The following is a 19,051-nucleotide window of genomic DNA, read 5'->3' on the forward strand; positions in this document are numbered from 1 at the left end:
AGAGAGAGGGAGGAAGGGAGAGAGCTGCAAAATTGAATCAATCAAGTGCCCCCACATAAAGTGAAATATATAAACACACACACACACACGATAGCTAGCCTATAGAATATCTGGCAAGAGTTTATACATATATACATACATATATATATATAGTTTTTTTGATTTATTTTTGGCTGCTCGGTTTAAGCTGGTAGCAAATATATTGAAAATCCAGGCGTCTTCAACTAGGCAAATACTAACTAAACGCTAATTACAACAACAACTATGAACTATGAACTATGATTTTTTAGCAATACAATATAGTTCTATATATACTATATATATATACATATATATATATATATATATATATATATATAAATAAAAAAATCACAAGTCAACAGGGCACAGCGCTTCTTAACTATATATATATACATATATATATATATATATATATATTCATTTCGAGCAACTTTTTAAAAACTAAAAAACCAACGTAAAACTTAAATTTAAACATTAAACTTTAACTATAAACTATAAAAATACTTAAAAAAAAAACAAAAAACGGAACTTTTTAAACTAATATTGAATTGAACCCAAGAAAGTGTTCATTAAACTAAAAGAAACAAGATATATATATATATATATATATAAATATATAAATATATACATGCATATATACATATATATATACATATATATATATATATATATATATATATATATATATATATATATATATATATATATATATATATATATATATATATTAGTATATGTAACCGACACGACATTTTGTATGGCTATTTAGCTAAGTAATTTAATGTAAAGAGTTTAAACAAATTGCAAGCAAACCAAATTTAAAAGCAAACCTAAATAAACAAAACGAACAAAATACATCAAAACATTTCGAAACAAAAACACAGAAGAAAAACATTTTACGAATTTCATCCACATTAAAAAAAAACTAAATATAAAATACTAAATAAAAGCCTAACGAAACTTCTCTTTCTAATATACATATATGACATATATACATATACATATACATACATAAATATACACACAAATACATACACACAAAAAAGCAACAGGCTTTAAATTTTGTTTAACAGAATTCAACATAATTGTTTATGCAGCTTATGTATATAAACAATAAAAAGTTTTGTATATGTAATGCATAAAATTGTTCAAATGTTTGTCAAAAAGACACACACACTGACACACACGCACTAACACACACATTAATACATTCAAGTTTAAACAGAAGAAGAAACAACAGCAAAAATTTATAACTAAGTCTACATAAAACAAGAAATCAAACTGCAATCCCATAATAAAAACAATTGTATTATATCTAAGTAAACCTCCCCCATAAAAAACGTAAAAAAATTAACTAAAAAATAAACAAAAATAACTCTAAATACATAAGAAAACAAGGTTAATTAAAGCTAAACAAAAATAATATATATATATATATATATATTTAAAAAAATATATATAAATGCGGCTATTTGTTAAGGTGATTGCGACTTTCAGCTAAAAAACTAAATTAGTAATTGTAACATTAAAAAAAAATTAAAAAAAAAAACAAACAATATTTTAAAAGCAAGCGCTTGAATTGTAAATTTTTACAAGGCAACTGTACATTTAGCGCCCACGGCATAAAAACTTAAATCTAAAAAAAAAAATAAAAAAAAACCACAAAAAAATAATAAACTACAAAAACAGAAAATGAGTTGAAAGGCACAGCAAAATATAAAAAACAAAAACAAATATATAAATAAATTTAAAAATATAAAAGCCAGAACGGAAATGAGTTTATTAAATATACATTTAAAAAATTCATAATTATAAAATTAAAAAAAAAACCCAATTCGTTGCATAATATTTAAAACGAAGGTAGTATTAACTCGATTGCCTAATTCTAATATTAAAACAAAACAAAAAAAAAAAACAAAGGAAAAAACTATATGAAAAATAATTAAAATTAACAGGTAAAATAATAATAAATGAAAACAAAAAAAAAACAAGAACAACAAAAAATGTTATTATACTTATTATACCGATTAAAATGAAAACAAAACAAATTAAAATAAAAATTTTATTTAGATTAAAATCTTTTGCACTCGACAAACGTTTCCAAAGCACTTTTCAGCTAAAAGGTAAGCAAAACAGTATAACAGCATATAGAGCTCAATATATCTATGTCAGATCAGATATTGTTTTAAATTTACTTTCGATTGATCCAAAAGGTTTATGTTTTAAAGCTGCAATATCACATTTTAGGTCAGTAGAAAGATGAGATTCCATAAGTATTCGATTTACTTTTCGAATTTCGAAATACATTTGATCGAGGTATTTAAAGCTTAAGCATAGTACGCAGTATCGAAATTCGATTCAATTTTTTTAGAACAAATTTAATGTCAGCTCTTCGAAAGAAGAGATTTGCCAATTGTACCCGTTGAGTTTTTTAATTCCAAGGTAGTAAAAACGACTTTTTTCCGGCTCTAAAGCTCTTGATATATTGCATTTGTTGCAAGTGTTATCAACCTCGACCGTTGACGTAATAAATGAAAAGAAATTTATTATAAAAAATACGATTACATAATAATAATTGTTGCTTTATTTAAAAACGTCTCTACAAAGTTGTTGCTGATTAAGTGTTAGTATTTGATTTAGATAACACGCAAGTCTATTTGTATTTCTAGGTAGGTTTCATTTTTTTAAAAATTTGCTACTCGCATAGCTCAATGTTTAGTTATCATTATATATATGTGTATATATTTATATACATATATATATATATATCATATCATATCATATCATATCAGTAAACAGCGTCTTATCAAGGTACTAAAGAAATATTTGCCTTTTTGCTGCGAGATAAGGTTGCTGCATAGTTGGGTAACCAGTTTGTTAGCGGCATCTTATCTTATCAAGCCGCTAAGCTCTTGACAGCTTTTAACTGTGAAAAGTTTATGGGTAATATAATAATATAATATACTTAGTTCCGACTACAATACTTTTACAAATATAGAAGGGCTTAGTGGGTACATAAGCATATATACCAAATATAACATTTTTTCGCTTTTTAAATTATGCACAGTAAAAATAAATATGTATAATATAAAATAATATATAATAATGCAATATATCAATATATTCAAAAGGACATTGACTTAAACAACTAAAAACGATTCACTTCACTTCACTTCGCTGCTTCACTGTTGTCCATTCGATTGATTCGCATTATCCTTGACGTAGCTAGGCGCCTGCAGTAGATCCGTGTACTGCAGCAAAGCCTCGCGCAACGAACGGGACACCTCGGGCGATGTGGTTGTGGTGCAGTCCACCAAATAGGGATACAGACCAATCAGTAAATCCCAGGCGGGCTTATTAACTGAAAGTAACAATCATATTTAAGCTTATATACAGTTTAGTTATTGTTATTTATAGCACAAACCTTTGGATGCTGGCGCTTTCTTCATGGATACCACAAGTGTTGCAATAGCTTTTAGCACAAATGAAATTTCCGAAAGGCGAAATCTACAAAATCAAAAAAGAAAATCAATCAAAAAAAAAAGCTTGGTTTTTTTATCATAAACCCACCTGGGCAGCGGACACTTTCCGCTTTGGCGTTCATCGTCGTTAAAGCGTTTGAGCACCTCTTGAAAGCGATGAAGCAACGCTGTCACAGCCAGTCGGCCGGCGAAATCCTTATTAACAGCTCCAGGGGCATCTGTGCCCAATAAATTGGCATTGAGCCGATTATTGTTGCAAGCTGTAGCCGTAGCCTGATCCTCCAGCAACGAAAACTGCAATAGCGTCTCGAAACAGGTTTTGGCAAAGATTTCGCGCAGCTTCCAGTCCGATTCGTAGCAAATGTTGCTATCCGAAGCAGAGTGAATGGAGCCCTTGTTAAGCAATACTACAATTTGCATGATGAACTGGTGCGGCATCTCGTGCGCATAGGGCAACACCTCATCGCGCAGAAGCTCAATCACCTGACAATCGATGGTCTCATCAAGCACAATCTCCTCGAGACCGCGATCCTCGATGGTGCACACACTGACTGGAAATAGAAATTTGTCAAGTGTATCCGCCAAATCATCCCACAGACTGGCAAAATATTGGGGCTTAGCACGGGCCACTTTTAAACCAGTGTGCAATACGCTTATCAAGCTGGAGATGGCCAGCTTCCAGGTACTCGATGATAGGCACTTGTACTTCATGGCCAGGGGAGTGCGCAGCGCTTTGACAATGTCATGCAATATCTGCTCCTGCACCACCGACTCCTCGGTGGCTGTACTTTGGTATAGCTTCACACAAATGCTAATAGACTTCTCGCCAAACGGTATATAGTTCATGCTGACCACCTCGACAGACGCATTATTGGCATAATGATTTGTCGATTTCCCATATTTACTGTGCTCCACATTTTGCTGGAAAGTAGGCGGCGCACATGCGAATTTGCTGAAGATCAACAGCTGACGAAATATGGCGGGTATCAATTGGCGTATGCTCGAGTCAGATTCGGATTCCGATTCCGGCTTGATGGCCTCCTTTTGTATCAGCTCCATGCACTCCAGTATGCCATCATGCAGTGGGGTCAGCAAAGTATCCGACACTGTGGACATGATATAAGGAACGGCATCCGTTTGGACGGGTATGCAAACGGCATTGGTCAGCACGGTGCAGAACTTATCGAAGTCGGATGCGCTGAATCTAAAGTTAACAACTATATTATGATTTTGAATTCTCAGGTAGTCTAGTCAACTTACCTGCTTTGAATGTGCTGAAAAATAGCGGGAAAGATTTGTATGAGAGCCGTAAGGAATGCTTGACTGGGTATGTAAAAATCCTCCTGATTATCACCGCTGGCACCAACTCCGGGCAGATACCTCGATGTCGCTGACATTTTGGTGCTCTCCATGCCAATGCTCAGCCATATGTTCCAGGCAATCTGTTAAATATATATAAACATAAGCATTCTCTTGAATTGGCTTCATATACAATTCCCCTTACATTCCAGATCTCTTCATCCTGTTGCTGTGCTGTCTGACCATCTTTAAGGCCCCGCTCCGTACTGTTGTGGTACATAATCTCCTGCAGCGACTTAAGTGCCGCCAGAGAAACTTCACCATTCTTGCTCAATGCCGCATTTTGAATGAACTCCAGTATTAGCGACCAGGCACGCTCGAAATCTCCCAGCATTTGAAGCAGCTCACGCTTTGTGTTGAACACCCGACAAACACCAGAAAGGGTTAACACCTGCGTTTCGGCCCATTGCTTTTGGGCAGTGTTACGCGAATGATGTATCAGTATATTGCCACTTGCATCCACCTTCTCGTTGCTGGCGGAGCTGCTCAGAGCACGCACGTTGTCCAGCAGGGGGAAGAGCACCTGCCAAACCAAAGCCTGCCATGTGGGTGGATTAAGCAAACTACCATGCGCCGCAATTGTGGAGAACAACGTTTGCCCAGCAGATTTTCGCACCGCTGGCCGCAGATCTACGCACAGTTCGCCCAGCTTGGCGTACAGACACATCCACAGTTTGTCAAACTGCGGCATTTTAAGAGTACCCGGAAAGTCGGGCAATATGGCCACATCCTCAAGCTGTGTGGACATTAGTTTGTCCTGATTTTGATTGAAAAAGTCCGAGATGTTCCACTGCAATTGCAAAGTCAAATCAATAAGAAATTCAATGGCATTTGCTAATCTCTTACCATGAGTCCAATGGCCGTCAACGAAATATTTAGCTCTTGTGTTTGAGAGCCAAATTTCGCTGCTGTGCTGATGCATAGGGGCAGGCAGCGCCAGGGCATGACCGTTAGAAAATCGGTAATGACCAACTGCAGGCATTGAAATGCGGTGCGTATCAGCGGCTCGCCATGGTGATCATTAACAGCGCCAATTATCTCAATTATAGCTGGCCAGCCAAAAGATAATATCTCACCAGCTGTATTTAGTATCTGTAGCACGCAATCCAATTGCCGCTGACGCACATCCGCGTGCAAAACAGTAGACAGCTCAGAGAGCGGACTAAGCAACATGGTTTGCAATTCCTATGAATGTAGGGATATATTTATGTATGAACATCTAGATATATAGTTATTCCACCTACCAAGTTCTCTTTGAGTGGCTGCTTGTGCTTGAACTGCAGTGCTGACTTAACCAGATAAGTTATAGCCTCAACGCCCCATTCCCGCATGCGTATATGCCGATGTTGGCACACCTCGAGCAGGTGATTGGTCAGCGGTCGCCAGAGCACTTCGATGCGTGGCATATTCACAAGTCCTGTTTCCATAAGCTTGGCCACAGCAAAGAGCGAGGGCTCACGATTGGCATATGCCAGCTCCATGGCCTCGTGCGAGAGTTTGCACAGTGCATCAATTAGATGATGCAAGGCGACATCATCTAAGCATTGACTTGATTCGAACAGTTGACCTATCATTTGTGACAGCACTGGCAAATCAGCCATTACTGCTGTCTGTATGCCCACATTGGCTTCCACGGCGGGTTTGGGCATTGCCTGCAAGCTGCCGCCTGTCGATGGCTTTAGGCCCAATATCCAAACTAAATGTTGCAACGTCTGCAGCACAATGTGCCACGACGATCCCAAAATACTGCCATTATTGTGTGCCAGTAGAAGAATCGCGCGCATGCATTGCAAATTCTTATTGGTCAACATAACTGGAGCTTGCATCACGCTGTGTGGCAACGAGGCGCTGGGCAATGGAGTGCCCACTGCCACAATCTGGGGTCGAAAATCGCCTCCATCTGCATTGCAGCTGTTAATAAACTGACTGCTTAGATCCTGACTGCCGCTGCGAGTGTGGCCTGTCAATACAAAAAAAAGTTTATTATTAATATATAAACAGATTTATAAATATATTTATGTGCCTACATCTGAGATCTACGTCCGGCTGTGCGCTATTGGCAAATATGGATATGGCATAATGTGGCGGAAAAGATGCGCGACACATGGCCATTATAAATGCATCGCGTGGCTGCAGCTGACCCAACATGCCGCAAAGCGCTGCATAGTTTTGCATGGCTTTCAAAATATTCTCGGTGGTGCCTTCGTCGATAGACGTTTCCACTAGCGGAATGAATGCGCTCAGCAGGCCAGACCAGCTGGAATTGATCAATTGTAAGCACAGTGGCGTGTATTCCTCGTCTGTAATAACGGCCATATTGTGTGTGGGATGCAGCTCAGGTGCGCGCTGAATAACTCCGCCGATGGAACGTGTTATGTCTAGCAGAATGGCATATGCCAAGGAAATGCCATAGCTATCAGGTATGTTGGGTGCATCCAGTTTGTCCAGCATTTCAAGACTAAAAAAGAAAATAGTTAGAAATTTACTATTGGGAAAGCTGCTGCTGCTGCAGTTCCTTACTATACGGCCTTTGGAAGGCCGGGCGCAAAGGTAGCCACCAAAGCCAGATAGGCACCACGGAACATAAAGCCGCACTGATTATTCCCGCCACTGGACAAAGCGGCCAGTGTACTTGGCTGCTGTCCAGCTGCACCAATTCCCTGCTGTCCTCCATTACTCAGCACAGCCGATGCATTGATGAGTGAGTAACGTATATAACTACCCATTGCAGCAATCATGTCGTGTACAATATGCGTTGCGTGATTCTTTAAGTCGTACGATTTGCAGAAGAACGCAATCAACGTAGATCGTGTCACCAGCTTGTGAATCACCTCCAGAGCCAAAGCACGTTGCCAGTGCGGTTTGTCGGGATCCAAGAACTTAATGATCAGCGACAAAAAGATCTCACACTCGGTAACCAATATTGTATGATACTTCTGTATCAATATGGCCACCAAGCGAAGCAAACGCATGCTTATGGGAAAGAGTGGCTTATCCACGGGCGCAGCTGCTGTGCCATTGCTTGGCGCTGGCAACTGACGATGCTTAACATTGGGCGAGAATAGTTTAATGACCAAGGCACAAACACGTTCCTTTAAGAGCAAGCGAAACTCTTGATTCTGTAAGGAAGAATAGATTTGTTATAATTCTATATATCTGTATATATATAGTCAAATCCAGGCTTAGCTCACCTCATGGAATACAGCGCTAAAGTTGCTGAGAACTGCTTCTAGCAACTCGAGTCCAAAGGTGCGTGTCATTTCTGTCATGCCCAGCAGCCAAAAAGGTTGCTCCGCATTGACCAGTTGCACCAGATCCTGAAACAGATGAAATGCATCCATTGCAAAAGTTTGTCCATCCTGGGTGCTGCTATTGGTATCAGTATCGGGACTATTAGAGCCAGATTGCTGCAGCTGCTGTTGTTGCTGCAGGCTGTGCACTGAATCCTTTTCCAGATAAACGCGCTCAAACACCAACGAAACCAGCTGCCGGATAGTTGCCCCTGCTGTATTCACAATAGTTGGATTCTTGGTATAGTGCAAGCGAAAACACAAGACCAAGGCCTTGGCCAGCGTATCTCCATGAACAACCAAATTTGTAGTCAGTAGCAACGTCACCGTTTGCAGCACCTTCACTTCTTCTATGTTGTGCTCCATCAGGGTCCACAAAGCATTTGTGATATATAAAGCGCCCTTCTGATCGACTACCTGCTGTGTAATCAGACGTTGCATCATGCCCAGACAGAACTATAAACAAACAAAGCAGGTAACAGTGGTAGAACTATGCAATTACGATGTATGTGACTCACCTTGATAATTTTCAAGTCTTTTGTTTCGCAGCCTTGTACCAGCGGATAGAGTATCTGATTGACGGTGTAGTAAACAGAATTTTGTTGGCTACTGCCGGCGGTGCATAATTTGGAGATTGCCTCCTCACATGCCTGCAAGAAAAACGGGATTTAATGACCATAGACAAATCAATTAACGCAATTGTCATAAAAAAATCAATTTCATTTCTTTTTATTGCTGACCGGTTGGCCCGATAGCAATTTCATAATTGCGTCGTACACACACAGGTGCAGAGAGGAGACGCGCCCACGCACCCCTCCCTCTTCCACTCCTTGCAGCCCACAAAACAACCACCGTACGCCGAATTGCCGTTATGATGCACACGTCAGCGGATTTAAGCAGGAGGCAACAGCAGCTGACCCTGGGCTTAGCCACTTACCTCTTTTATTTGCGGGTACTTCTTCTTGGTTTCAAGTGAGAGCGTCTTGAAGTCTGCCTGCAGGGCCTCAACAAATTTGTGCACATCAGTGCCACCGCCCACCACCCCGCCGCCGACAAATGACATAGTTATACGATTTTTTTTGTTCAGTTTCAACTGCTGTTGTGTGCTTGTTGTACAAACGCGACACTTAGCGCATTATATGTATGCAACATTTAAATACGACAATTAGGCTAAAACCACATGCGTTTAATCTCACTTTACGCTTATAAATGAACCAAACAAATATACGCAGGCGAGCACAATAACAACGTCGGGTGTTGAAAAATTTTTTGTGAATCGTTACTGACAGCTGCAGCTGACGTACACAGTTTATCGATAAGTGCAATGGCGCTTTTGTTCGGTCATGTCAACAGTTGAGCAGCTGTGGATTCATTTGCAATAGGAATTAAATATAATTTTAAACTTATATTTAGATGCAACGATATGTGCGATATACAATTTGCTTATATTTATTTCAAAATAAGTTGCATTTTTCAATATATGGACGAAATTGGTAAGCGAATTGCAATAAATCTTAGTATGTTTAGGAACATAAATAATTTAAATAATTAGTAACAACTTGCTGTTATTAACAGTCTGACAACAGTTTAACAGATTAACACATCCCTGTTATGCAAGCTGTTATTTGTCACAGGGTGACTATAATTATTAGTAGGAAAGTCAAGAAGAAGCACAGCAACACGACCAGCGGACGAACGCGGCCGACTCGCAGCACCCGTTGACGACGACTCTCGGAGTAAACAAAAAAAACTTTATTTCAGATTTATTTTAATAAGATTAAAACCCTAAATTCAAACGGCATTTGAATGCAGACGTGCTCGTGATAAAGTGCATAAACCAACAAAAGTGTCATAACCCATATAAAAACAACAGAAAACCGTCAACAAACGAAGCAGTAACTAAAAAAAGAGCAGAAAAAATCGCGAAACCTTTGCATACACAGAAATAAACGCTTAGACTGTTTTTTATGCCTGGCCTGAATGACTAATGAAACAGCTTGAAAGCCAACTGACAGTAAATTTTGTCAAAACAAATGCTCGGAGAGAGACATCCAAGGCGATTCAACGCAGCTACTTATTGTCATAATTTTTGTTTTAGATATGTATTTACATATATATATGTACTGTCAACAACGCGTTAATTAATTATGAGCAAACACTAAAAATAGCTAATATAAAAAAGGAAGCGAACAGACCATCTAGTAATTATGCTTGACCCTGGTCCAACAATAGCCATAGCCACAGACCCAGCGCCGACGACTTTGTCGCTGTCTTCTGGCTAACGCTGCCGTTGACGTTGACGTTGACGCTGACGCCGCTGTCTCAGTCGCTGCTTCAATTAACAAATTTACTCGCCAAGTTGACGTTGACGTCGGCGTCGCGACTAAGCTGCTGCAGGTAAGTTAGTGTGTGAGAGAGATACAGAGAAATACAGCGAGAGCGGGGGAAGGGCTAAGGCGGATAGGCGGATGAGGGCCAGTGATAATGCAATGGGCCAAGCGATGACTGCGTTGTTTTTATACATTTTATACTTTGTAACTGTTGCAAAATATTGAAGTGGGGGTATAATGATGTTAAGCAAATGTATGTAACAGACAGAGGAAAACATAGATATTACATTAACATATATAGTCATGATCAGCATTTAAAGCTCCGCTGATTTAATCTCTTCTGTGGTTTTTTTAGACCTTGTATAGGTATGCGCTGAGTAGGCATTCTGTTACTTGGCTTGTTACCTAATATAAAGATTCGAAAAAAATGTATTCTTACCCGGACTTCAGTTGAAAAGCATAGATTATCATTTTGCAAGGTATCTACCAATCGATCACCTCTTACATAGTTGATTGTTTAATTTATTAACATAAGCATAATGTATTTTTTCTTTCTGTTTTTTATGAGAGATTGAGTAATAGTGTTTTTCGTTATTTATTTTATTTTTTGGTATTGCCAAATTGTTAAATATTGAGAGCAAAGGTTTTTTTCAGCTAAACGGAAACGCTTTGCATATAGCAAGCTGATCAACCATATATAAGCTATATCAACCACTAGCTCTGGTCAACGCCCTCTTTTTGGCGTTTTTGATGCGACTTTGATTGATAGTAGCATGGTCCAGCTGAAGATTTTTTCTCCTTGTTTTTTGTAGTTTTTTCTTTAGTTTAGTAGGAAACCCGTTTTGTCAGTATAACCGTCGATTATCTGCGGTTCAATGTACTTATCAGGGTCCATAGTTTTTGTACAATTTCTATGAGAAGCAGTAGGCAAAGCTAAGTCAGCTACCAACAAATATACATATATATATTTATATAAATATACTTGTTGATGTTTTCATATTTTTGTAATATAATATTTAGCAATTGTTATAGCTTAATAGCTAGTTAAATAATAATTGTTAATTTTAGCGCCTCTTTCGCAATTCGAAACTGTTCAAAGCGCATTTCAATAGCTGTACACTGAAAAAAATAATTATTATACATAATACATTTAAAAATACGTGTCCGGAAAATGTGAATTTTCTATATTTAAAAATTAATTGACTTAGAATCCTACAACATATTTGCATAATTGGGTTGGAATTCGAAACCACAGTGGGGGAATGTTTGTTCAAGCTATAAAGCAAATTAAGTTTGAATAAAAAATAAAGTCTAAGAATGAAATAATTTTATATTAATTATTTTATAATAATTAAAAAATTTCAATATCGATATTTAAACAAAATTATTGTCTAGAAATCGTGTATTTTGATATATACTTAATATATATATACTTAAATATATATAAAGTATTTCGATTAGTTTAACAATATTTCATGCTGTATTGTTCTCTCTGCTTCGAGTGTAGTCAACTGATAAGGCGAGAGCTAATTGGTATGTTCGTTGATTATGCTAGAGCGCAGCATGTCGTTCAGACCGGAAACATATTGATTAGTATTTTGTAAGCATTGCAGGCAGGTGCCTAGCTCAAGTTCTTCTCAGCACGGATGACTCACTATGCGAGATGAAATATCTGTTCACATCGGACACACATACATATGTATATGTATGCATCACTTTCGTTTTTTTCCAGACATTTAAGCGCGTCACGCTGCGGTCTCCAATACGAAACTGATTATTAGTTTTGCCATTGGAGCTGTTTGCATAAGGATTTACGTTTCATCTTGGGCTTTTCATTTGCTCTGCGTTGATAAGCTGCTGAATTGCAGAGAATGCGTCAAAGAAAACGCCATAAACAGTCTGAAAACAAAGAAACAAAAATATCTCACTGACAACCGAAATATGTTTTCTTAGCAGTCTTGTTTGTAGACTAATAACAACTGTACATTGAGGCGTCTATATGAGTTGAAAATCTAATCAAAAAAACCGGTTATTCTACACGCTCACAATGTGCAAAGTGGGTATATTGATTATTGGATAATAGTTATTGGTAATAGAGCTAGTTTGAATATATATGCTGTAAAGCTCGCCTCATCTATGGAGCTAAGTCTTTTAGGATCCCTTTAAGGGTGTGATAAATTGATAGGCACTTTAAGAGCTAAATTCTTTAACGTTGCATGCAAATGGCATTGAATGAATGTTGACCTTCTCTATTAATAGATCAATCAATAATATATTTCGCCCATTGGTTGCAAGTCAAATGGAGATATGTCGATTTTTATCGATAAATTTAATCGATTTCGGAAATTAAACGAGTATTAAGCAGTCGCTTGCACTCGTTTTAATGTTATCAAAAATGACTAAATAAATATTATTATAAATAATTTGCCTAATTGGGGAATTGATTGATTGATTGATTGGCTGATTGGCACATGTTTCAGAAATTTAGCTGTGTAAACCTCCACATTAACGTATCTTAATAGCATTATCTATCTGCTACCTGGCGATTATAGCGTGATATAGCCCATATTTGCCTTGTTCTCAAATGAGTTTTAATTTGACATTCGATTAGATAAAGACGTCCAGCCACTGGCCAGTTATCTATATCGCTCATATGTATTTCTGATAAGTCATGCTGGAATATTTCTGTTCTTATTGTCGAAGCCCAGCAATTAACCTCGATCGATTCGACTGATAAATGAAAGGGAAACCCACACAAACAAAATTTGAATAAAAGATTATTATAAAAAGTTGGTTTTTTGAATTGATTTCTTGCAATAAATGACTGAATGGGTTTTTTTGTTTTTAATATAGAAAGATTAAACTTTGCCAATAATTAGGAATTCTATTTTTAAATAGATATAATAGCTTATGATATATGATTTTGTGTTAAATTATGTTTTAAAAAATATTTAAATACTTGAATTTAATCTTAATCTCTATTTCTATAAGTTCCACTCCTTGAGCGACTACTGTGAAACTTTCTTAACAGCATTTTTATTGGATTGTCATAAATACCAAAATGAACTTTCAGTCTTTAGCTTTGACGTCTGTTGTTAAACAGGTTCGTTAATTTTTTTTAATGGAGGTCAGCAGAGGAAATGGGTCTAAAAATAAGTTACACCTATTATTAACATTTGAATAGCGCTCTTGACAATTAAGCAAGTTTGTTAATGGCATATATCTGTATATATAAATTTAAATAGTATATATATGTATAACAATTGACGTCAAATAAAGTTGTACCATTCTGTCGAGTCGTACTTGGAATCCATAATCTCCCGCTATAAGCCACGAAATTCGCATTTGATTGAAATTGATTGAGCTAAAATTGCGTTGCCTTTCAGATTCCTGAGTTCTAATCTGAAGTATCTGGTTCAAGGCAAGTCAAGTGTGTGTGTGCGGCTACGATAACAATCGACGGAATTACTTCAACTTCAACTTCTGAATTTAAAATGGGTCAAGAATTTTTTAACGTTTTTCAAAAGTTAAATTTTTTTATGTGACACGCATGCAAAACAGCGTTGCGCAGCCACAATTCTATTCTGGATGCTGACTGACCAGTGTTGTCAGCTCTTGAGACTTAAGAAAAAAGCCAGTTTTGATTGTTTGTTTTGATCAGGTTGCATTGGCTTTTAGCTACGCTTCCCATATGCTTATAGATATGTGTAAATTATGATGGAGAATTAGCTGTGAGTTCCTAGCATGTTGCTTATATTAACTGAATTTGACAGATAAAGACATTTACCAACACTGCAGTTAGTTATGATTTTGAAAGAAACTGGCAGCTTTTTCAACACTAAATTTTTTGTATGTGTGTAGTTTGATATATATATATATGTTTTATTTATCATATTTTTCATTTTTGTATTCATATGCTTTTCATAAACAGTTTTAATTAAAATTTAATTTTTAGTTAAAATTTGATGTAGCAATTGCTTGGGCAATAACCTGGACTAGCTTGCATCTCTGAATTTATCGTAATTTATGTGTATTTGTGCGGCTCATTAGCATGAGGCAGCAAATTTAATGTCAAATTAAAATAATTTGCTCTGCATACGTCAACAAACGTGTTTTGTATATTTAAGTAAAAAAAAAAGAAAGTTCTAACAAAAAGAAGCAAAATAAGATAAGACAAAAATTTTAATGGAATTTTCTAAAGTGTGTATTTGTTGAAGAGAGATGAGTTTCCCTAAGTGCTCGATAAGTAAACCAATTAAAGCGACTTCTTTTTTTCGTTTTCCTAATCTTTGGCCAATTAACATTTTTAGCATAAAAAATCATTGCGATAAACGAAATGTTTATTTCCTTTTGACAACCAAAAAAAAATAAATATGAGAAATTGTTTGAAATAAGTGACGCTTCCGTGGTCTTTCCTTTTTTATATTTGGGGCAGCCATATCAAAGTGTAGTTCTTATCAAAGCATTACCAGTCGAAATCGAAAAGGGTTTTGTTTTTTTTATTTCATACTTGAGTCGTTGAATTCATGGAATTATATTTGAACGGAATTAAATATTAATCTTTTGCGAAAAATATGGTTAGCGGGTTAAGAGGTGTAACGCGTACTTATACTTATATATCAAGTTGTTAAGAGTTAAGAGTTAGAATATAGAATCAAATATTGAGTCACTTTGCAAGGTAAAATAGTAGTTCTCAAACAGTAAAAGATCCTCAATCTATATGTGAACGGAACTGGTCAAAGAACAATCGGCTTACGTATGCTTGAGCTAATTCAATTAACGATATATTCTAAAAAGGTTCATCGCTATTGATGCTTATCGAAATGTCAATTGTATATTCATGCACACAGCTAGTTCGCCCACGCAAAAAAGATAAGATAAATGATACCCAGCTCGATAATTACAAGACACCAAACAACAAAAGAAGAGCGCAAAATGTTAGTCACGCTCTGTATGTGATTTAATAAGTTTATTTATTAGGCGCTCTCTTTGTTTACTTCCGGCAAACACTTGACACACACACACGCAAAATAATGAAGTTGCCTTTTGAAAAATACATACATGTATACATACTTATTCCATTACATGTGTGTGTGTGCGTATATGTTTGTATATAATTTCCTTTTGTGAACTAAGTATTTTTGTTTATCTTTCATTGCAGTCGCTTCACGTTCGTTGGGTCGCGCAAAGCAAAGCGCTGACAATATAAGAAATAATTGTTTAAATAAAAACAATTCAGTTTAACATTTGAGATTTATTACTGGAAGATTCGATATGGCTGCCGTTGGCAATCTACACAATACGCGCATTTTGCGTTTTCTCTTAGTTCTAATCGTTGTCATACTCACAATTTTCATCTATGCTTCATACTCAACGACTGCGACGCTGACGCCAACGCACATGCATGCAGCAGCGCCCGCGCCGACGCCACAACAGCTGACAGCGATTGCGGCGGCTGGACATCAACAGCAGCAGCAGCCGTTGATGGCGGCGCTGAATAACACAGGCGAATTTGGACTAGCGCCCGCAGAGGAACTCACTAACAGTAACAACAACAACAACAATAATAAAGCAAAGCAACAGGAACAACAGCATAAGAAACCACAGCATCGTCTACCCACCATAGATGAAGATGCTCTGCTGGATGGTGGCGCAGCAGGCGCTAGTCCCATTGCAATGGGCAGCGAACAAGGCGATGAAATGCTCGATGAGCCGCAATATGTGCAAAATATTGATGCAATTACAGGTGAGTAATTGCACTAATTGTCACTAGCTATTGCTAACTAATAACAATATTGCAGGCAACATTAATACTAACAGCAACAACAATAATAACATTAGCGAAACTAAGCAGGCAGCGACCGTTGCTGTTGTACAACAACAACTGCAGCAACAGCAGCAGCAGCCGCAATCGCCTTCGGACGCTGAGAATCTGATGATACCCACATCCAATTTGCAAAAGTTCATCGAGAATGCTGATAAGATATTGAAGAACATGACAGTCAATAGCAGCAGTAGCAGCAACACGGCAGCAGCACCAGCGGTAGCCGCGCCATCAGCGGCAGTTGCCTCAGCGCCTAGCGAACAACGCACGGGTTGGTTAACTAATAATGCTCATGGCATGTTGCGCTAAACATTTGTCGTTTTGTGCAAATTAAAAAACTCCTAGAACAAAAAAAGTCAATAGTTATCTGTGGCGTAACAAAGTGGAAATACCCTGGCAATTATCACTATTCATACACAAGGCTGTGTTTATAATGAAACTCCGTTTTTCACAGATCAAAGAACTCTGCTATGTGAGCTATTCATCATTTCGTCCGATTTAACGTTCTTATTACTCAATGGATAGCTTTGGCTCTAGCTTTAGTTTGAGGAAGATCTTTGCTATGGTCTCCCAGTAATTATCTTTGGAGAGTCAACGTTAAAATATCTTAAGAATATATAAAAACAAAAAGGTCCCAAATTGCAAAAAGGATTTGATGGAAATTGCCTGGTCCTAAGTACTATGTGTCCGATTAGAGAAGTTTTTTATTTTCTCCACTGCAAGGGCGTTTATACATACATTTAAACTCTAAATACCTTTTAGAAGCAGCTACACAGTTACAGCTATCATTGCTCATTAGCTGAAACGTCTGTCGTTTCTTCAGCTTTTGTTTGCATTCTAATTGGCAGACAGTGCGAAGTATCGCATTTCCTTAACGGGTCTAAATGGCGGGGCAGACAAAGAAAGGTTCGGCTTGTTTGTTTGCATATTATACAACGGCGCACATGACGTGCCCGTGCTCCGTATAAGAAATATATATATATATAAACATATATATATTTATAGTATATACGTATATAATTATAGATAATTGAGTTTTCCCAGCTATTACTCACTTTTCCACATTTGTTTGCAGATAAGACCAATCAGCCGGGTTTGATGGAAGACGTGCAAATAAATTTGCTGGATAACAACAATTCACCTGCTGGCTCTTACGCTGTAATGCCCGTTAAGGTACCGGTGGAGGAGGATATCAAGAAGAAGCCGGCAACAGCTAAGCCAAAGCCCAAAAACACCAACAACAAGCCATCCAGTGGTCCAATGGATCCCTCAAAGGGCATTCCTGCGGAGAGAATCTATGAGAGCGGACATCTAAATGAGCAAATAGATGTGGAACGCATATGTCCTTCAAATGGCTTAAATACTCGTCTACTTATTCTGATCACCTCTGCACAGACTCATGCAGATGCTCGCATGTCCATACGCCAGACATGGGGACATTATGGAACGAGAAGAGATATAAGCATGGCTTTTGTTTTGGGTCGCGGCACGAATGAGACGGTGAACGCGGCTTTAAATCAGGAGAATTATATGTATGGTGATCTGATACGTGGCAATTTTATCGACTCGTACAACAATTTAACGCTAAAGACAATCTCATCGTTGGAATGGACCGATCAACATTGTTCGAGTGCCAAATATATATTGAAAACAGATGATGATATGTTTATCAATGTGCCCAAGCTACTGAATTTCCTCAAACAACTCGAGAAGCGTAAGGAGAAGCGCGCGATCTATGGCCGTTTGGCCAAGAAATGGAAACCAATACGTAATAAGAAATCAAAGTACTATGTATCGACTGACCAATTTCCTGCGTCTGTATTCCCATCCTTTACAACGGGTCCCGCTTACGTTATGACAGGTTCAATAGTTCATGATCTATATGTTAGATCTTTGAAGACCGTCTATCTGAAGCTGGAGGATGTCTTCACCACAGGGATTGTGGCACAGAGTTTGGGCATTGAGCGTTTGCATGTGAATGAGTTTGTTAATCGACGTATTTCGTTTAATCCATGCAATATACGAAATGCAATTAGCGTCCATATGATCAAATCGAATGAACAATTCGATCTGTGGAAGAAGCTGCTGGACCAGGCCACGAAATGTAAATAGTATTTTAGGTTTAAGCTGTGAATTTAATGTTTAAAGCAAAAGAAAAGGCAGCTAGTGGCAGCAAATAGTAAATACTTTAGTATATTAAGTATTAGAAATATGTATCTATATCTATTATATACTCGAGCGTTAAATGCATACGATTTTAAATGTACTATCACATTTGTTTTTAATTACGTTATGTTTTGTAGTCTAATTTTAGCATTATAAATGCCATTAATTATCTAATAATTAGCAATAATTTTGTTAATAAGTATGTTAACACAAATGCAAAAAAACAATCGAAAGTCTCAAAGAAAATTATGGTCTTAATGTGGTCTTCAAATTATTTGTTTCTTTTTTTTTTCGAAATATAAAAAGGCAGCTCTTTTAAGTATAGCAAATTGTGTTTAAATCTAGAATGAATTATCAGCTTTTTAAAAGCTATTTACAACGATTTATATTTAACTGCGTTAGTTGTTTGCGTAAAATTCATTTAAAAAATATTTTTATCAAAAAGCACTTCAAAAATTCGATGGCAGTTAGTCCGATAGTTACGCCATTTCGATGGCAGATTATTCATGTCATATTTCGATTTATAATGAGTGCTCTTAATGAACCGCCACAAAAAATACTAGTGATATGATATCGATT

At 37.1% G+C, this 19,051-nt stretch overlaps 2 protein-coding genes across 2 annotated transcripts; one reads left to right on the top strand and one right to left on the bottom strand.

Moving 5' to 3' along the window:
- Positions 1–2,814: 2,814 nt before the first annotated feature.
- Positions 2,815–9,442, bottom strand: LOC111594944 (protein MON2 homolog). The gene is made up of 12 exons (XM_023308438.2): positions 9,090–9,442; positions 8,671–8,802; positions 8,054–8,608; positions 7,383–7,981; positions 6,890–7,320; positions 6,107–6,822; positions 5,709–6,047; positions 5,008–5,652; positions 4,764–4,945; positions 3,592–4,707; positions 3,446–3,528; positions 2,815–3,382 (listed from the first exon to the last, which is right to left on the bottom strand). The coding sequence occupies exons 1-12, from the start codon at positions 9,213–9,215 to the stop codon at positions 3,204–3,206; spliced, it is 5,103 nt and encodes a 1,700-aa protein (XP_023164206.2). The 5' UTR covers positions 9,216–9,442; the 3' UTR covers positions 2,815–3,203.
- A 371-nt stretch (positions 9,443–9,813) lies between these two features.
- On the top strand, positions 9,814–18,560 carry LOC111594951 (N-acetyllactosaminide beta-1,3-N-acetylglucosaminyltransferase 4). Its single transcript, XM_023308448.2, has 4 exons — positions 9,814–10,549; positions 15,644–16,228; positions 16,284–16,577; positions 17,382–18,560. The coding sequence occupies exons 2-4, from the start codon at positions 15,757–15,759 to the stop codon at positions 18,416–18,418; spliced, it is 1,803 nt and encodes a 600-aa protein (XP_023164216.2). The 5' UTR covers positions 9,814–10,549; positions 15,644–15,756; the 3' UTR covers positions 18,419–18,560.
- Positions 18,561–19,051: the final 491 nt, after the last annotated feature.

Source organism: Drosophila hydei, unplaced genomic scaffold (genome assembly GCF_003285905.1).
Source record: "Drosophila hydei strain 15085-1641.00,03,60 unplaced genomic scaffold, DhydRS2 tig00008114-arrow-pilon, whole genome shotgun sequence".
Classification (NCBI taxonomy): Eukaryota; Metazoa; Arthropoda; class Insecta; order Diptera; family Drosophilidae; genus Drosophila; species Drosophila hydei.